General features: G+C 42.2%; 3 protein-coding genes across 3 annotated transcripts; all 3 read left to right on the plus strand.

Annotated features, from left to right (window-relative positions):
• Window positions 1–4195: 4195 nt before the first annotated feature.
• LOC308380043 (phospholipase A2 inhibitor and Ly6/PLAUR domain-containing protein-like) lies at window positions 4196–7467 on the plus strand (the record flags this gene model as incomplete). The annotated part of the gene is made up of 5 exons (XM_080857324.1): window positions 4196–4244; window positions 4410–4526; window positions 5175–5318; window positions 6941–7051; window positions 7268–7467. 5 exons carry the CDS (start codon window positions 4196–4198, stop codon window positions 7465–7467), a joined length of 621 nt encoding a protein of 206 aa, XP_080713450.1.
• Window positions 7468–8914: 1447 nt separating this feature from the next.
• On the plus strand, window positions 8915–10352 carry LOC308380713 (urokinase plasminogen activator surface receptor-like; the record flags this gene model as incomplete). The annotated part of the gene is made up of 5 exons (XM_080858118.1): window positions 8915–8963; window positions 9129–9245; window positions 9492–9623; window positions 9813–9923; window positions 10147–10352. 5 exons carry the CDS (start codon window positions 8915–8917, stop codon window positions 10350–10352), a joined length of 615 nt encoding a protein of 204 aa, XP_080714244.1.
• A 1043-nt stretch (window positions 10353–11395) lies between these two features.
• On the plus strand, window positions 11396–20614 carry smg9 (SMG9 nonsense mediated mRNA decay factor). The gene is made up of 14 exons (XM_080858297.1): window positions 11396–11505; window positions 11807–11962; window positions 12064–12138; window positions 12306–12540; window positions 12753–12850; window positions 13199–13311; window positions 13698–13809; window positions 14490–14585; window positions 15145–15230; window positions 15926–16032; window positions 17502–17609; window positions 18027–18152; window positions 19733–19901; window positions 20335–20614. Exons 2-14 carry the CDS (start codon window positions 11819–11821, stop codon window positions 20411–20413), a joined length of 1548 nt encoding a protein of 515 aa, XP_080714423.1. The 5' UTR covers window positions 11396–11505; window positions 11807–11818; the 3' UTR covers window positions 20414–20614.
• Window positions 20615–20752: the final 138 nt, after the last annotated feature.

The raw sequence follows: 20752 nt of genomic DNA on the forward strand, positions 1-20752 counted from the left end.
TGCAGAATGTCTCAATGGTTCCCTGAACTTAGGAGGTGCAAGGCGCACACTGAACACCTTGTGCTGTAACACAGACAACTGCAACACCGAAAGTCCTCCAGGTAATCATTTTGTGCTGATGGAGTCTAATGATGAATATAATAGTCAATGTTTTCTTAATCTAATGCCCAAATCAATTCTTCCTGCTCTGTTTGGGTAAAATAATATTAATTCTACTAAATATAAGCTAAATATGAAATCATGGTTTATCTTTCAGCTGCAGTAAATCACATGCCCAATGGGAGGAAGTGTTTCACCTGCTTGACGCACTGCTCATCAAGGATGGAATGTGCCGGGGATGAGGATCGCTGTGTAACTGCAACAGGTGTGTATATTTGTGGGAGTGTGATGTGTGCAGTTCTATGTATTTTGAAAAAAATGGCAAAATAGATTTCTACACAGTAGAAGAGCATACCAGTCTAGGATATGACACACTATAAGAGTGGAAAAGTATAACTTTAGCTATGGTATCTATTGCCATATTGTTATGTGTTGATATATTCTTGTTTGTAACTCTTTCTCTCTCTCTCTCTCTCTCTCTCTCTCCCTCTCTCTCTCTCTCTCTCTCTCTCCCTCTCTCTCTCCCTCTCTCTCTCTCTCTCTCTCTCTCTCTCTCTCTCTCTCCCTCTCTCTCTCCCTCTCTCTCTCTCTCACTCTTTTGTTTTCCCTTCCACCACTAGTTAGTGTAGCTGGAGTGAACGTTACCGCAAAGGGCTGTGCCACCCAAAGTGTCTGCTCTGGAGCGTTATTAGAGGAGCTGAGCTCCATGGCTACAGAACTGCACTGCTGTGAGGGGGATCTGTGCAACACCAACAGTGCCTGGAGTGCTACACACAGTGTCCTGTTCCTGCTGTGGCCCCTAGGCTCTGTTCTGCTCTTCCACTGAGCTGGCTTCATCTCAGGGTGACTCCTCTGCTTGGAGATGGGCTGCTATTTTCATCACAAACTTGTTAATGGCTGTTAAGGCAAATAAACAAATATTGGTTTTCATTCATGTGGTACCGTGTATTTGTTTTCATTCATGTGTTAGCATGTGTTTGTTTTCATTCAACTACTAGACACATTGATATCAAGTCAGCCTTCTTAAATATTTAAATCCATTCAGGAAGAAAGCAGGTCATTAGGCATTTTGGTACCACTTTACAATACGACTCCCCTTATAAAGGTTTATAAATGGTTTATAATAAGGTTACTAATTAGGTTGTAAACACTTCATAGATCATTCATAAACCATTTTATGAGTTTTCATACATCAAGGCGGGCTCACTATTTGGCAAGATCCCCATGTTGTGTCTGTGTGTTGCAAAAGTAGTATAAACTACTGGATGTCCTAAAATTTCCCTCGGGATTAATAAAGTATCCATCCATCCATCCATCCTATAGATCAAGTAACAGCAAACTAGTCTTTGATCTTACGAATGAGTTACTAACATTTAAAACTGGCAAAAGGGAGCCTTATTGTAAAGTATGAAATACATCAGCCTTTACTAATGAGTTACTAACGTTGTCCTTTGTCTTTCTTTTAAAAAGCACTGGTTATTGTTAGGACTGTTTCCCAGAGACACAGGGTCTTGCATGCATTACTCACCATTTCCCTCTTCTACCTTAATCACACAGATTACACATTCATTGGCCTTAACATAGCCACACACACCAACACTCAAACTTTACGCTTCACATAGGCTCATTCTTTGTTCATATCACATCGATGTTGACGAACGTGCAAACACACATGCACGCGGAACTACACACCCACATTCTATCTGGCGTGCACCCAACAGTGTACACTCTCAAACACAAGCTCTCACACACATACACACACACTATCTCTTCACACACACCATCCTTTAATTCATTACCTATACAGATTTAGTTAGATTACATATTGTGTGTTATTTCTGATCATTGTGTTAATAATGATATGATATGATATATGCTGGTCTAAATGTTACACAAGGATGAATGCTGCCAACCTCTTCTATTCAGAACTCCAAAGAACTACTACCTTGCAATTCATTAGGTCACTTTGGTTGTAGTAATTCATTGTATTAATCAGAGTTCCAAATTGATAGTTTAATATATTTGATGAGACTAATAAATTACATTGAGACTGATTTGTGGTTGATCTTTATCTTGACTACTGTGGCGGACACTACACTTTGTGTGGCGCCCAAATTTGTTCAACTTTATTGATCTGCTGTTGTGTTGAATGGTTGATGCCTGTCCAATCGGGAGAGATTACCAACAGCTTGGACAGGATAATACCGATGTTATCTTGGTGGCCCTCGTGTCGTGAACACAGTATTATTATTTATGCACAATTGCACCCACATTTTTATCCGGAGCCCGATCACAAGGACATGTCGTTAGACATGCTGGTGCCCATGTGAGGCTGGCACCCATTGTACATACAGTGATATCTTCCTCTTTAAAATGCAAATTAAAATACCAGTATTCCCAAAATACCAGTTTTACCAGATGCCATGTTACGTGGAGAAGTTCACTGTAAATTTGACTGATGGACACTCCCATCAATAAAGAGAACAAAACATGTTGAGACTAATTAAATGCCAAGTAAGAGTGTGCATGTGAGTGTGTTGTTTTCGAAGAACACAAAGGGCTATACAAGTTTAGATGTGTGTGTAATGTTAAAGCAAATAAACAAAGAATTGTTTCATTCATATGTCAGCATGTGTTTGTTTTCATTCATGTGCTAGCATTTTCTTTATTCAAGATGGACATTTCAGGACACTCATCACATCTAACTAGGGCCTAGGTTGAAAAACACAAAGTTTCCCTTTAATTAAAACAATGAACAATTTACTTATTGGGTCTGTGTTGGGTCTAATCTCCCAAAACAACGAGCAGCCCTACCAGAACCAAGTGGCAGACCTGGCACTGTGGTGTCAGTCCAATAATCTGGCCCTAAATGTCAACAAGACAAAGGAAATGGTGGTGGACTTCGAAAGGAAGCAGGACAGCGCCCCTCACCATCAGCAGGAAGCCTGTGGAGAGGGTTCCTAGTTTTAAGTACCTGGGGGTACACCTCACTGAGGACCTAACCTGGACCCTCCACACACAACACCTGACAAAGTCATCTAGGCAGCGGTTGTACTTCCTCCGGAGGCAGGAAGTTCAAGTTCTCCCCTCCCATCCTGAGGACCTTCTACTCCTCAGCTGTGTAGAGCGTCCTCACAGGATGCATCTCCGTCTGATGCAGAAGCTGTACCACCCCAGACCAGGCCAACCTACAGAGGGTAGTGCGCTCCGCCGAGCGGACCATCAGAGCATCCCTACCCACCATGCATGATATTTACCACAAGAGGGTGGAGTCGAGGGCAAGGAATGTCATGAGGGATGACTCACAGCCCAATGCCAGCCCCCTCACCTTATTGCAGTAGGGTAGACGCCTACGCTGTCTAAATGTATGAACTGAGAGACTTAGGAGGATTTATTTATTTTATTTTATTGTTGCACAGTGTGGAGTGTGTACCTTATACATTTCACTACATTCGTGTGTGTGACAAATAAAGCATTTGAAACTTGAATTTAAGCATCTTCTGGGTTTTGAGTTGATGCTATTTTCTGTTCCACCATTACACTCTATCTGGTACGTCTCCCTCCTAATGTGTTTGATTTGTTTTGTCCACCGAACATGACTTTTGGAATATATGTATTCAGGGTTATTTGGTAGTTGGCTTTGCCACACCATCCAAGGGTTATTGTTAGGACTGCTTCCCAGAGACACAAAGTCTTGCATGCATAACTAACCAACATATTAGGGCTGTTGTCAGGATAATACCAATGTTACCTTGGTGGCCCTCATGAGCAAAGTATTATTATTTATGCACAATTGGACCCACATTTATCCAGCGCCCGCTCACAAGGTAAGGTACCTACGTCATTCTGGTACCCATGTGAGCTGGCACCAATTGTACATACAGTGATATCTTCCTCATTCCAATGCATATTAAAATACCAGTTTTTACTTAAATACCAGTTTTACCAGATGCCGTGTTATGTGGAGAAGCTCACTTTCATTTCATTCATCTAAAGTTTCATTCACTTTCATTTTGACTGATGGACCCTCCCATCAATGAAAGGGCAATATATACACCAACATATGTACAGGCACATTGAATTATTTACCGTCAAGATGGTGATTGAAGTCATTTTTGTTGTGATGTGCCTGCTTGTGTCTCAAGGTAAGAAAATTATATCATCTGAAAATGAAGTAATCTGTTGAAATGTGACAGGGGCGAAACACACTTATTCCTTGTTAATTTAGTTATTTTAGTGTAGCATTTAGCACATTTAGTTGCTTTGGACAAAATAACTTTAATTTCAACTTAAACTTTAACCATCCCTAGCAAAAGGACTGGAGTGCATTACATGCAGTAATGTGACTGAATCTTGCAATGGAGCCTCACAGCAGTGTCCTGCACTTCTTGACTCGTGTGCCAGCATCACCACTGCAACTGTAGCAGGTGAGAAAATGTACTCTCACTTTGATGAACACTGACAGTTGATTGAATCTCCTTCTTCTTTTTTCTTTTTAGAATACTGTCTCTTTTATCATGAAGCCTACTGTGTGCTGTATGCTCATGTGTTAGGGCTGTATAATCTGCCGTTAATACGTGTTCATCACAGTTTGAGGCACACAGGAGGGCTTTTATTTTTACCTGTGTGGGTTTTGAGACTAATTAAATGCAGGAGTAAGAGTGTGCATGTGTGTTGGTTTTGAAGAACACAAGGGGCTATACAAGTTTAGATGTGAGTAATGTTAATGAGCAACAGCAAATGTATTATTATCTAGAATGTATTATTGTATTATTTTATAGAACGTGCATTCTTTGTTTCTACCAGTTCTGTTATGATAGGCAACTTAAATCAAGTAGCTTAGTAATTTTTAAATCCCAATAAGTATACTGATTGTAGGATATATTGCTGTTCTCTTCTCGTCTATAGGACTACTTTTTTAAAGTTTCTACTGTAGATAAAGAGAGAAGCTAAACCTCCTTACACTGAGTTCTAGATGTGTTTTCTTTTTGGGTGGTTTCTAGCGCACCATCAATTGGATTATGGGTTTGTGTTTTCATCATGACTACATTATATATTTTTTTGTTTGTTTGCAGGGGGTTCCACTACTATAGTAAACATCAAAAGCTGCTTCCCATCTGCACAATGTCTCAATGGTTCTCTGAACTTAGGAAGTGGAAGGACCACACTGAACACCTTGTGCTGTAACACAGACAACTGCAACACCGGAAGTCCTCCAGGTAATTATTTTGTGCTGACGGAATCTAATGAAGATCTAATGTTCAGGAACGAGGCTATTGGAACAATTTAGTGACTATTTAGTAATTGTCCTCTTAATATAATGCCTAAATCGATTCTTCCTGCCCTGTTTGAGTAAAATAACAGAAATTCTACCAAGTTGAACATGAAAGCATGGTTTATCTTTCAGCTGCAGTAAATAACACGCCCAATGGGAGGCAGTGTATCACCTGTAACTCGACCAGCTGCTCACAAAGGATCCAATGTGCCGGTGATGAGGATCGCTGTGTTTCTGCAACAGGTGTGTATATGGGAGTGTGGTGTGTGCAGTACTATGTATTTTGAACAAAATGGCAAAATAGATTTCTACACAGTAGAAGAGCATAGTCTTTCTAGGGATTGTAACACTGTAGGAGTGGAAAAGCATAACTTTAGTTATGTAATCTATTGGCATATTGTTATGTATTTATATGTATTATTGTTTCTAACTCACTCTCTCTCCCTCTCTCTCTCTCTCTTTCTCTCTTCCGTTTTCCCCTTCAACCACTAGTTAGTGCAAATGGACAGAGCACTACCGTAAAGGGCTGTGCTACCCTAAGTATCTGCTCTGGAGGATTTTCACAGTCGCTGGGCTCAGTGTCTGCTGAACTGACCTGCTGTGAGGGGGATCTGTGCAACACTGAGGAAGGTCTGTGCCACAGTGACTGGAGTGCTGCTCAGTGTCAAAAATATTATTCAATCTTTATTAATATGTAATCTTCCCAAAGTTGACATTTCTGGGTTGACCTTAACTATGCAATGGCGCAGTAACTCTTCTGTATATTTAATAACTGTAAATGCAGATTCTTAGAATATTCTAAATGTGTGATAGTGACTCAGATATGTCTAAATACGTTTTAAGTCATCATTCCAGTTTCAGATGTTCCCCTCATTAATCTCTATCACAATCAATTTGTAAGTTGCTTTGGACAAAATACCTTACATTTAAACTTGAACCATTCCTAGCAAAACGACTGGCGTGCATTACATGCAGAGGTGTGGGTGGATCTTGCAGTGGAGACTCAGAGCAGTGTCCTGCAAATTTTACTGATTCGTGTGCCAGCATCACATCAAGTACAACTGCTTTAGGTGAGAAAATGTACCCTTCACTTCGACCAACACTGACAGTTCATTTAAAATAAGTTTCTACTGTAGATAAACTTTTTTTTGTGGCTTCTATCGGTCCATCAATGGGATTTTGGGTTTGTGTTTACCTCAGAACTACATCATTTATTTTTTGTTGTTGTTTGTTTGCAGGTTCAACTGCTGAAGTAAATGTCAAAAGCTGCGTCCCTTCTGCACAATGTCTCAATGGTTCCCTGAACTTAGGAAGTGTAAGGAGCACACTGAACACCTTGTGCTGTAACACAGACAACTGCAACAATGGAAGTTCTCCAGGTAATTTTTTTGTGCTGATGGAATCTAATGATGAATCTAATGTTGAGGAAGGAGGCTATGGGATCATTTAGAGACTATTTAGTCATTGTCTTCTTAATCTAATGCCAAATCAAATTTTCCTGCCCTGTTTGGGTAAAAGAGTAGAAATTCTTCAAAGCTGAACATGAAAGCACGGTTTATCTTTCAGCTGCAGTAAATAACACGGCCAATGGGAGGCAGTGTTTCACCTGTGGCTTGACAGGCTGCTCATCAAGGCTTCAATGTGTCGGTGATGAGGATCGCTGTGTCTCTGCAACAGGTGTGTATATTTGTGGGTGTGTTGAAGTGTGTTTTGAATAAAATGGCAAGATACATTTCTACACAGTAGAAGAGCATACCAGTCTGGGGTAGCCTATGTAACACTGTACGCGTGGACAAGTAAAACTTTAGTTATGTAATCCATTGCTATATTGTTATGTATTGATACATTATTGTTTCTAACTCTCTCTCTTCTGTTTTTCCCTTCCACCACTAGTTAGTGCAGCTGGACAGAGCGCTACCGTGAAGGGCTGTGCCACCCAAAGTGTCTGCTCTGGAGCGTTTTCAGAGGAGCTGGGCTCGGTGGCTGTGGAACTGCGCTGCTGTCAGGGGAATCTGTGCAACAGTGCCTGGAGTGCTACACACAGTGTCCTGTTCCTGCTGTGGCCCCTGGTCTCTGTTCTGCTCTTCCACTGAGCTGGCTTCATCTCAGGGTGACTCCTCTGCTTGGAGATGGGCTGCTATTTTCAACACAAACTTGTTAATGGCTGTTAAATAAACAAAGATTTGTTTTCATTAATGTGTTAGCATGTGTTTGTTTTCCCTCATGTGTTAGCATGTGTTTGTTTTCCTTCATGTGTGTTTGTTTCCATTCACGTGTTCTGAATATTTCAGAAACTATTCAAACAACTACCAAAGAAAATTAAATCACTTCAGCTTTTCTTTACACCAGTCATTCTTAAATGCAAACGTTGCCACGCCTATATACAAAATCCACCCCTCCAATGGAAAGTTTCCTTTGTCACTGGAGTTCAGACAACCCGCCTCGGTGGCATAGGCCGTTTTCTATCAAAACATGGCCTGCTGACTTTGAGGATTTCAAAGCAAGTCATCTAAGTATGATTGCCATTCTTCACACTTACAGCAGCAGTGAGGAGTTTTGGTCAAAAACGATCTAATGTTAGCATGCTAACTACCCACGAGGTAAACAGCCCTGGGGTCTCACAGTGGGCTCTCCATCATTTCGAAGGATAGTTACAAAATTTGTGAGGTGCTCAGATAGGGTTTACAACGACGAAGAGGGATCTGCGTGTCTCTGTGTCTCCATAAACAGACGACCATGAATTCGCCTTCAGCGTTATCTTGTTGGGGATGTTTCACTTATACAAGGAAGTAATGTCTGCAGGTACATTCAAGGAAGTAATGTCTGCAGGTACATTCAACTGACATTTCAGATTGATTGCTTGAAACTATTTAAATTTAGACGTGAAATCAGATACAGAGCATAGACAAAGAAGGCCCTTGTTCAGTCCATGACATTGGGGAAGCCGTACGGCCAGCAGTGGTGGTGCAAAGGATCCTCTTCCTTGTGGCAACAACGCGGAAGATTCTCTGGTTGCAAGGAGCAAAAACAAAGAAGGAAACGTGCAAACAAACATACACGCATGGTATTTATTTGATTTGTTTTGTTCACCGAACATGACTGTTAGGATATATGTATTCAGGGTTATTTGGTAGCTGGCTTCGCCAACCCATCAAAGGGTTATTGTTAGGACTGCTTCCCAGAGACACAAAGTCTTGCATGCATAACTAACCAACAGGATAATACCAATGTTATCTTGGTGGCCCTCGTGAACACAGTATTATTATTTATGCACAATTGCCCACAAATGTATCCGGCGCCCGCTCACAAGGGAAGGTACAGACGTCATTCTGGTACCCATGTGAGCTGGCACCAATTGTAAATACAGTGATTCCAATGCAAGATAAAATACCAGTTTTACCATAATACCAGTTTTACCAGATGCTGTGATGTGTGGAGAAATTCACTCACTTTCATTTTGACTGATGGACCCTCCCATCAATGAAAGGGCAATATATAGACCAACACATGTACAGGCACATTGAATTATTTACCGTCAAGATGGTGATTGAAGTAATTTTTGTTGCGATGTGCCTGCTTGTGCCTCAAGGTAAGAAAATGATATCATCTGAAAATGAAGTAATCTGTTGAAATGTGACAGGGGCGAAACACACTAATTCTTTGTTAATTTAGTTATTTTAGTTCATGTAGCACATTAAGTTGCTTTGGACAAAATAACTTTACTTTCAACTTAACCATCCAACCATCCCTATAGCCAAAGGACTGGAGTGCATTACATGCGCTAGTGGTTCTGGAAATTGCACTGGAGGCTCACAGCAGTGTCCCGCAAGTGTTGACTCGTGTGCCAGCATCACACTTGCAACTGTAGCAGGTGAGAAAATGGACCCTTCACTTTGAAAAACAATGACAGTTGATTTAATACATTTTTTATAAAAAGTAATATTTATAAAAAAGTTTTTACGGTAGTTAAAAAGAGAAACTTAAATTCCTTACACTGAAGTCTAACTGTCTAAGTTTCTACCTGTCAATCAATTGGATTATGGGTTTGTGTTTTCCTCAAGACTACATCATTTTTAATGTCATTTGTTCATTTGTTGTTTGTTTGCATGGAATTCAGCTGCTGCAAATGTCAAAAGCTGCCTGCCATCTGCACAATGTGTCAATGGTTCCGCGAATTTCGGAAGTGGAAGGATCGCACAGAGCAGCTTGTGCTGTAACACAGACAACTGCAACACCGGAAGTCCTCCAGGTAATTATTTTGTGCTGATGGAATCTAATGATGAATCTAATGTTCAGGAAGGTGGCTGTGGGATCAATTAAGTGACTATTTAGTCACTGTCTTGTTCATCTATTGCCCAAATCAATTCTTCCTGCCCTGTTTGGGTAAAATAATAGAAATTCTACAAAGCTGAACATGAAAGCATGGTTTATCTTTCAGCTTCGGTAAATAACACGGCCAACGGGATGCAGTGTTTTACCTGTGACTCGACCAACTGCTCACTAACGATTCAATGTGCCGGTGATGAGGATCGCTGTTTCACTGCAACAGGTGTGTATATTTGTGGGAGTGTGGTGTGTGCAGTACTATGTATTTCGAACAAAATGGCAAAATAGATTTCTACATGGTAGAAGAGCATACCTGTCTAGGGTTTGCACTGTAGGAGTGGAAAAGTATAACTTTGCTTATGTAATCTATTGCTATATTGTTATGTATTGATGTATTATTGTTTCTAACTCTCGCTCTCTTTTCTTTTTTTCCCTTCAATCACTAGTTAGTGCAGCTGGACAGAACCTTACATTGAAGGGCTGTGCTTCCCAAAGTCTGTGCGGAGGGGCCTCACAGTTCTTACAGTCGCAGGGCTCGGTGTCTGCAGAAGTGACCTGCTGTGAGGGGAATCTGTCTAACAGTGCCTGGAGTGCTACACAAAGTGTCCTATTCCTGCTGTGGCCTCTGGTCTCTGTTCTGCTCTTCCACTGAGCTGGCTTCATCTCAGGGTGACTCCTCTGCTTGGAGATGGGCTGCTATTTGTAACACAAACTTGTCAATGGCTGTTAAGGCAAATAAACAAAGATTTGTTTTCTTTAATGTGTTAGCATGTGTTTGTTTTCCTTCATGTGTGTATGTTTTCATTCACGTGTTCTGAATATTTCAGAAACTAATCAAACAACTACCAAATGTAATCACGTCAGCTTTTCTTTACACCAGTCATTCTTAAATACAAATGTTGCCACGCCTATACAAAATCCACCCCTCCGATGGAAAGTTTCCTTTGTCACTGAAGTTCAGACAACCCGTCTGGGCGGCATCCGTTTTCTATCCAAACATGGCCTGCTGACTTTGAGGATTTCAAAGCAAGTCATCTGAGTATGATTGGCATTCTTTACACTTATAGCAGCAGTGAGGAGTTTTGGTCAAAAACAAGTGAGTAGCAAAAAAAGCCCGTAAAAAGCTTGCTGACATACTTAAATTGTGTTGGGTCTTTGTGATGGAGTTGACAATGTCGTACAGTGAAAGCCTCGCTTGGTGATCCATCCAGGAACACAAAAATACATTATACAGTGTGTTTATCTGTCCTTCACATGACCATATAGGCTCATCATTATAATCAATTAATCAAAATGAGATCATTTTAAAGCTAGTTAGAAATAAAGACATACCTCGAAAAGTGGCAAATTGTTACATAGTTATCCAAACCGTGCATTCAAAAATACTCTCATGATAGGCTATTCAAATCAAGTAGCCTATTAAGTAGTATAGCTTTGTCAATTTTGAATCCCAATAAGTAAACAGATTGTAGGATATATTACTGCTCTCTTCTCGTCTATAGGACTAGCCTACTTTAGGCGACATGTCTTATACGTAAACTAAATAAAATACTTCAGCCTAAATTAGCGATACTTATAGACTACGTGGTTGGTTAAATGTAGCTTCCACTCCATGCAGGTGAGGGGCGCCCTAACAGAGACTTAGGGCAAATGGTATCTATGCACACAGGACGTACCTCTGTACGTGTGCGATGAACGAATTTGACTGATTCGTTGCTGACTCAAGCGCTGCCTAGCTTCATGAAACCATACTTATTTTGGGGGACCTTGATATAGCATACTGTTTAAAAAAAGCGTTAAGACAGGTAAGATCATTTTTGGTGGACATGTCTTTATACCACGCTGAACGACACAGACCGCAAACTAGTTTGTTAGCTGGTTATCAAGCTATGTTGTTGATGTTTTGTATAGAGCAACCTGCTAGCATAACTGCCTAGCTGATTTAGCAATGATAGCATAGCTAGCTTTGTATAAGCTTTCTGCTGTGTCCAGAACCCCTTTTGCGGGCTTTCGGAAGTGTAAGGGTGGTGTCGAGTAAAATGACAGTATCTGCAACCTTAAGACGCCTCATCAGCCTCGTGATTCTCTAAATTGTGTCTTGTGTAGCTTTTTTGAGGAATGTCGGAATCTGGCCACAGTCAGCCTGGCGTGTATGGTCAGGGACGGAGGAGACGCCGACGCCGAGACCGGGATCCTGCAGGACCGGGGCAAAATCTTTCGGGTCCCAGTCGTGATCGGGATTATATGCCTCGAGAACGCAGGGTAAGCTCGTCTAGTTAGTCCTATACATAACGATAGGTGAACTCTCATGCTAGATGGTTCTTGGCTGTCAGTATGATTGACTTCAAGTTCCACCTGTGTAGGATGGCAGCGAGGATCCACCAGGACCACTTCTTCAGAAGACCCCCATAATTCTCGCAAAGCCCCCTGGAGAAAGGGTAGGTAACGGTAGTACAATCATGTGTGTGTGTCTCTCTCTCTCTCTCTCTCTCTCATATGCTGTCAAATATTGTTTTTGAACTTGAGACGTGATGTCCTTTAACCTTTTTGCCGGTGTATGGGCCTATGCGCTGAAACGTTTCATTTTCCTTGGCTGCTGTTCTAGAGCAAGCAGAGTCAGAATGTTCCCATCAGTGGAGCTCCATCCCTTGAGAAACCGATCATGCTGATGAAGAGCAGGGACGAGGCTGGTAAACCGGGGACCCCGCCGGACACTGGTCCACCTGTGACCGGAACCGGATCTGCCAAGCTGGAGAGGGAGGGTCAGCGCCCAACCCAGCCTGTGTATCAGATCCAGAACAGGGGCATGGGAGCCGCAGCCTCCAGTACCGCAGTGGACCGTGAGTACTGTTGTTACCCTCTTGTACTTGAAGCTTGTCAGTGTCATTTCCATGGTGATTGTCGGTTCTGGGTCACAACATGGACTGAAAAGCGGGCACAGTAGCATCATCAGGCACACTGAGTGACAGTGTAGTGCTGTCATATCTTGATGACGTGTGTCTCACTGAAGGTGACCATTAACATACAGCTGCACTTTATGTGTTCTATGCAGCTGTGATTGGCCAGACGAAGCTTCTTCCCCCTGAGAGAATGAAGCACAGTATTAAGTTGGTGGATGACCAGATGAACTGGTGTGACAGTGCCATAGAGGTAAGCTTTACCTTGCATGGCACATTGAGTGATCACTTAACTTTACTGCAGGTCTTTCGTCTTCCTGTTGCATAACATGACTGTGTTTCGGGTGGTCGCTATGGAAACTGTGCGTTAGGGTGCATCAAAATTACGAGTCCCAGCATATTGATCTGTCTGGGTGCTCAAAGTGTTACCATCCATGCAAAAACAATGAATTTTCCCAAAACTAATTTTAAGCAAAAGTCATTTTATGTGTGTCCGAACGAAATGCAACCCCAGACGGTTTGATATGTTGAGATTTAATTTTTGCAATGCAATTTGATGCACCCTACTGTGCGTCTCTTAATCTGGCTGTGTTTCTTGCAGTATTTGCGCGACCAGACCGACATGCTGGTGGTGGGAGTCATAGGGCTTCAAGGGACCGGCAAGTCTACAATCATGTCTCTCCTGTCGGCCAATACTCCTGAGGAGGATCAGAGGTGTGTATGTGTTTGTGTGTGTGTGTGTGTGTTTCTGTGTTTCTGTCTGTGTGCGTATGTGTGTGTTTTTTCGCCCGACCCCCTCTCCTGCTGTTTGTCTTGGAATTTTGCTGGTGGGACTGGGACATTAACTGAAAGATGTGGGTGGGACTGGGACAATATATGAGCCATTTGTGAGAAAGTGGGTGGCAAGGGGACCAGATCTTGTGGCGGGCCCGAAGAATCCATCGTGCACAGGCCTCTAAGTCTGTACCCTACTGTTCATTGTTGAATCAGTCACAACCCATCATTTTTCTCATCTGTGGTCAAAACAGTGGAGTTTGATCTGACCATGCTATCGCTAACGGCTACTATGGCACCACTCTGCTTTGTGTGTGATTTCTCAGAGCGTACGTGTTCAGGGCTCAGAGCCCGGAGATCAAAGAGAGAGGGGGGAACCAGAGCTGCGGCATCGATTTCTACATAACCCAGGAGCGGGTCATCTTCCTGGACACACAGGTGAGACCCAGGGCCCTGTTGCGTTGGAGAACCAACGGATCTTGGGCCCTGAGCTAGGAAATGACTTGACTAATCAAAATCAATGCTGCAAAACTTTGCTAACACCTACAACAGCACAGTTGCACTGCTTAAAGCTTGGTAGCATGCAAATTTGTGTCTTTTGGTGATGTCGTTTATGCAACCTGAGCGGCTGATTGGAACAACGTGTTATATATTTTATCTTCACATGACCATATACCAGGTACCAATTAAAAGAATAGAATTAGTTTGAAAATGATATCAAAACAAGTAATCTTGTAATAAAAAAACACACCTCAAAATCTGGGGAATTGCTGCATACTGTTGCTTTAGGAGTTTCAGGAGTGGTGTCCTGGGCCGTGACTATCGCTGAGTAGTGCTACATGCCAAACAGTTATGGGTAAAATAAATGCTGGGTAGCATGGAGGGAGGGTTTAGTTTTAGAATACTCAAGGGAAAGTAACTGTATTTTGAAAATAAAATTGGGTAGAGAGGACCATTTTTGTTCATATGGGAGCTCCTATAGATTCAGGTACTATAGATCCTAACGGGTCAGAGGATACAGGTTACGATATAATTAATTATAATTCTTTTAGAGTGTTGATGTTAGTGGTGGTGGTTTTGCTCATTTCCGACAACCTTTGTATTTTTTTTGCCCACAGCCTATTTTGAGTCCCTCCATTTTAGATCACCTGATCAACAACGACCGCAAACTTCCCCCAGAGTACAACCTCCCTCACACCTATGTGGAGATGCAGGTATGTGCAGGCAACCAGCAAAGGATGAAGAATGCTGTACCACACCTCACCCATAAACTCTTGCGGAGTCCTTTGTCTATGGCCTGTGGAATTCCTCACATACAGTATCTGTTTATTTTATTATTTGTGGTTGCTTCTGTTGCAATAGTTTTAACGTTTTAACAGGATGAGCTAGTCTGTCTAGAGTGCCAACATGAGTGCTGGCAGTTAGACCTGATAAGCAGGACCATACTCAATCTCAATCAGAACATTAATCTTACATCCTCAAGCATTTCATTGTGAACAAATCTGCACACACAGTGTACACACACAATCTGTTAACACATTGTCACTTTGCACAGGAGGTTAGCTGCTCCAGCTTTATTGCCAAAGCAATTGTATTTTACTGCATAATAAATAATAATAATAATAATTTTTAACACACTTTTCATTCCAAAGAATCTCAGAGTGCCTACATATTAGAATGAACTATAATAATACAATAAAATAAAATAAAAAATTAAATTGTTAACATAAGCATAGGCATGTTGATCACCACCCTCTGTTTCGTCCCATCCAGTCTCTTCAGATCGCTGCCTTCCTCTTCACTGTGTGCCACGTGGTCATCGTCCTTCAGGACTGGTTCACTGACGTCAACCTATACAGGTCTGGTCTCCTCGTGTCTCAGATGGATTCATGAAATGAACATTCACAAGAACAACAGGGTGGATATGATGTAATAAAGAAGACCTAAAACACTATAAGTATATAACTTAAACAGTAGATATTGTCCACATAACACAAAAACAGTGTGCAACATACATAAGCACGATCCAGACTTGACCCAAGTTAGCTGGTGACTACAATGGCAGAAAGGCACATTATTCCTACTCTTAACTGACAGGGTCAAGGCTTGCCGCCAGTGATGCCTCTGTTTCTGGATAGGGTGGTAAGGTTAATAAAGCTGTTTCTGGATAGGATGGTTAGGTGAATAATGCTCTTTCTGGATAGGGTGGTTAGGTAAATAAGGTTGTTTCTGGATAGGGTGGAAAGGTAAATAAGGTTGTTTCTGGATTCTGGATAGGGTGGTTAGGTGAATAATGTTGTTTCTGGATTCTGGATAGGGTGGTTAGGTGAATAATGTTGTTTCTGGATTCTGGATAGGGTGGTTAGGTGAATAATGTTGTTTCTGGATTCTGGATAGGGTGGTTAGGTGAATAATGTTGTTTCTGGATAGGTTGGTTAGGTGAATAATTCTGTTTCTGGATTCTAAATAGGGTGGTTAGGTAATTAATGCTGTTTCTTGATTGGAGAGGTTAGGTGAATAACGCTGGACCCCCCCCCCGGCCCCCCCCTCACAGGTTTCTGCAGACAGCTGAGATGCTGAAGCCCTCCACCCCCTCTGCCAGCCATGACAGCACTGGATCCTCAGGAAACGACGAAGGCTCGGAGTATTACCCTCATATAGGTCAGCTGAGAAACGTGCTCCCACACACTCCCACCTAAAGTATCACCTTTCGCTTTCTCTTCCTTTCACGTAATACTTATTCACACACTCACACACACAAGAAAACAGGTTTTGATAAGAGCCGGAGGTTGCACCGCCCCAGGCTCCAACAGACTATTTGACATGAATTATGATGATAGGGCCTTTGTCTTCATAATCCCCAATGTCCTCAAAGTGTCCGTACGTATTCATATAAAATGGGGTCGTAAAAAATAAGCCCGGACCAATACACACACACACACACACACACACACACACACACACGTAATCTGATGCACACTTCCACCAGTCCTATTCAATCTTGCTCTGCCTCTGTGAAATGTGCACACCAACTTTGCAGTTCCATTTATCTGTTTTCAGAAATACTCTCGTACAGTCAGAAATGTCCACCTCATCCCCTTCAGAAATACTCCCGTAGTCAGACATGTCCACCTCACCTCTCTTCAGAAATACTCCCGTAGTCAGACATGTCCACCTCACCTCTCTTCAGAAATACTCCCGTAGTCAGACATGTCCACCTCACCTCTCTTCAGAAATACTCCCGTAGTCAGACATGTCCACCTCACCACTCTTCAGAAATACTCCCATAGAGTCAGACATGTCCACCTCACCTCTCTTCAGAAATACTCCCATAGAGTCAGACATGTCCACCTCACCTCTCTTCAGAAATACTCCCATTAAGTCAGACATGTCCACCTCACCTCTCTTCAGAAATACTCCCATAGAGTCAGACATGTCCACCTCACCTCTCTTCAGAAATACTCCCATAGAGTCATACATGTCCACCTCACCTCTCTTCAGAAATACTCCCATAGAGTCAGACATGTCCACCTCACCTCTCTTCAGAAATACTCCCATAGAGTCAGACATGTCCACCTCACCTCTCTTCAGAAATACTCCCATAGAGTCAGACATGTCCACCTCACCTCTCTTCAGAAATACTCCCGTAGTCAGACATGTCCACCTCACCACTCTTCAGAAATACTCCCGTAGTCAGACATGTCCACCTCACCCCCCTCATGAAAGGTTCTCCTGTGTTCTCTCCCTTGTATGTCGCTTTGGACAAAAGCGTCTGCTAAATGACTAAATGTAAAATTCACATTTATTCATTTAGCAGACCTTTTATCCAAAGCGTCTTACAAGGATGTATACACATCTTTTGCATTTACACTGATGGCACACTGCACATCAGGAGCAATTAGGGGTTGAGTGTCTTGCCCAAGGACACTTCGACAGGGAATCGAACTAGCAACCTTCTGATTACTACACGACTTCTCTCCCTCCTGTACCGCTGTCACCTCATGGAAGGTTCTCTTGTGTTCTTGCTCTGTGACAGTGTTCCTGCTGACCACACACACACACACACACACACACACACACACACACACACACACACACACACACACACACGTAATCTTGCTCTGCCACAGTGTTCCTGCAGAACAAGGCCCGCAGGGAGGACTTCTGCCCTCGGAACCTGAAGAAGATGCACATGACGATGGACAAACTGATGGCCCACTCCCATCTCAAGTACAAAGGTGAAGCCAAAACTCAGTGCTGCCCCCTGTTGTGTGGAGTGTGAATGTCTGTCTGTGTGTGTGTCATAAAATCTCAGTAATGATTCTTTTTTTGATTTGATTGTTTATTTCCTAGCAGATAGCACCCAAAAAATACTTTGACCTATTGTACAAACAAATGGTTATTTTCATGACTGCCAAGCAATGCCAGTCAAATGAGTATTGGGATTGTTGGGGAAGTACTGAGATGCACTTTGACCTATTGTACAAACAAATGGTTATTTTAATGACTGCCAAGCAATGCCATGAGTATTGGGATTGTTGGGGAAGTATTGAGATGCACTTTGACCTATTGTATTTTCATGACTGCCAAGCAATGCCATGAGTATTGGGATTGTTGGGGAAGTTCTGAGGTCCGCGTCTCCGTCCCGTCCCCAGGCACTCTCTCCATGCTGGACTGTAACGTCTTCCCGGGCCTGGGCCAGGACTACCTGGAGACGGAGGTGAACCTGTTCCTCCTGCCCATCCTGGAGAGCGACGGAGAAGACGCCTTAACGAGAGCAGGTGGCTGCCCACTCACTCCCCTCCATCTCTCCCCGTCTCTTCTAACTTAGAATTCACACACACAAAAAAATCTCACATTCAAACAAAATAGTAAATGGAGCAGAGACTTACATTTCGCAAACAAATTTTACAGGCTTAGGGTAAACAACACTACACTAGGGTATTTATACACTGACTCTTAATCGCTAACTAAGAATACTCGCAGACAGTAACATAAGAGGGGAGGACCCTCCAAATTAGAACATTAGACATATGATTCTATGCGCAGAACACTGGCCATGACACATATCACTTTCACTACACACCACACAACCCTCAATCTCTCTCTCCTCTACCTTAGAGTTTCACACGAAAAAATCCAACCAGGAAGACTTCTGTCAGGCCATGTTATTGTAGAACGACTCGGCCCCGCCCTTAGATGAGTCACCCTTGTAGTAAACCCTGCCCCTCCTGTCACTCGTGAAACTCATGGTTTGACGCCATCTGTCTAAACAATCTAGAAAAGTCTTTGCCGTTGGGGCTAATTATTGTATTGGGTGTGATAGCCGATACTCGCGTGATTTCTGAGAAAGATTTCTATTGTTGTAGAACTGAAAGTGGAAACAGAAGGCTTCGGCTGTCTAAAGCACGTTGTGTCTATGTATATCATATGAAATGTGCTATAGAAATAAACTTGAACTTGATGGAGCATGACCTGAAGAGGCTTGAAGCAGCAGCCTAGACTCATGAATAAATACTAATACATTAATAACTGAATAAATACTAATACATTAATAACTGAATAAACACTAATACAATAACTGAATAAATACTAATACATTAATACATGAATAAATACTAATACATTAATAACTGAATAAATACTAATACATTAATAACTGAATAAACACTAATACAATAACTGAATAAATACTAATACATTAATAACTGAATAAATACTAATACATTAATAACTGAATAAACACTAATACAATAACTGAATAAATACTAATACATTAATACATGAATAAATACTAATACATTAATAACTGAATAAACACTAATACATTAATAACTACATTAATAACTGAATAAATACTAATACATTAATAAATGAATAAATACTAATACATTAATAACTGAATAAACACTAATACATTAATAACTACATTAATAACTGAATAAATACTAATACATTAATAACTGAATAAATACTAATACATTAATAACTACATTAATAACTGAATAAATACTAATACATTAATAACTGAATAAATACTAATACATTAATAAATGAATAAATACTAATACATTTAATACATGCATAAATACTAATACATTAATAACTGAATAAACACTAATACAATAACTGAATAAATACTAATACATTAATACATGAATAAATACTAATACATTAATAACTGAATAAACACTAATACATTAATAACTGAATAAACACTAATACATTAAATACATGCATAAATACTAATACATTAATAAATTAATAAATACTAATACATTAATAAATGTCAGTGTGGATGTTGGTGTAACTGAGTGGCTGACCCGTGGGTGACCTCTGTGTTCTTCCCTCCCTGGGCCAGGTTCAGCCTTGGGGTCCGGGGTCGGGGCCGGGGCCGCCCCGCTCTTCTCCCTGCTGCCCGGGTACAGGGGCCACCCCAGCTTCTCCTCCCTGGTGGCCAAACTGCGGAGCCAGGTGCTGGCCATGTCTCGCAGTCAGCTGTCACACACCATCCTCACAGAGAAGAACTGGTAAGGAGTGTGTGTGTGTGTGTGTGTGTGTGTGTGTGTGTGTGTGTGTGTGTGTGTGTGTGTGTGTCTGTCCCACACCATCCTCACAGAGAAGAACTGGTAAGGAGTGTGTGTGTGTGTGTGTGTGTGTGTGTGTGTCTGTCCCACACCATCCTCACAGAGAAAAACTGGTAAGGAGCACAGAGACGGAGAGGCTCTCCTAAGAAATCTCTCTCTCCATGTGAGAGCTCGCCACAAAGTGTGTGTGTGTGTGTGTGTGTGTGCACGTTTCTCAGCTAACCTATATGAGGGTAATACTCAGAGCCCTCGTCGTTTCCTGAGGATCCTGTGTGTGTGTGTGTGTGTGTGTGTGTGTGTGTGTGAGAGAGGGATTAGTGTGTGTGGCGATTTTAATTGTATGCTCATGGGTATACTTGTGTGTTGCCCATAAAAGGTTCCACTACGCGGCGCGGATCTGGGACGGTGTGAAGAAGTCCTCGGCCCTCTCGGAGTACAGCCGCTTGCTGTCTTAGTGGCCCCGCCCCCGTCGTAACTGCGTCCGCAGGAAGACTCGAGCGCTTGGTCTCCCACGCCCCCGCCGTCACACTGCCCGCTGATGGAGGTTTGGAAAGCCTCAGTGCAGCAGCAGCCGCCTGGCTAGTGAGATGCAGCGGAGGAGGACAAGCAGAACAGAAGCTGGACTGCTCTAAGAGGCCAGGCATGAGAAACCCTGAGGAGGGTCACATGATCCTGGGGTGGACTTGGGGGGGGGGGGGGGGGTTCAGGGGGAACGGCTAACTGTTTGCTGTTAGCTGTCCTGTTAGCTGTCCTGCAAAAGACTAATTCTGCCTGTAAAGTTTGGATACTGGCAC

The sequence above is a fragment of the Sprattus sprattus genome (genome assembly GCF_963457725.1).
Source record: "Sprattus sprattus genome assembly, chromosome: 19".
In the NCBI taxonomy this organism is placed as follows: Eukaryota; Metazoa; Chordata; class Actinopteri; order Clupeiformes; family Clupeidae; genus Sprattus; species Sprattus sprattus.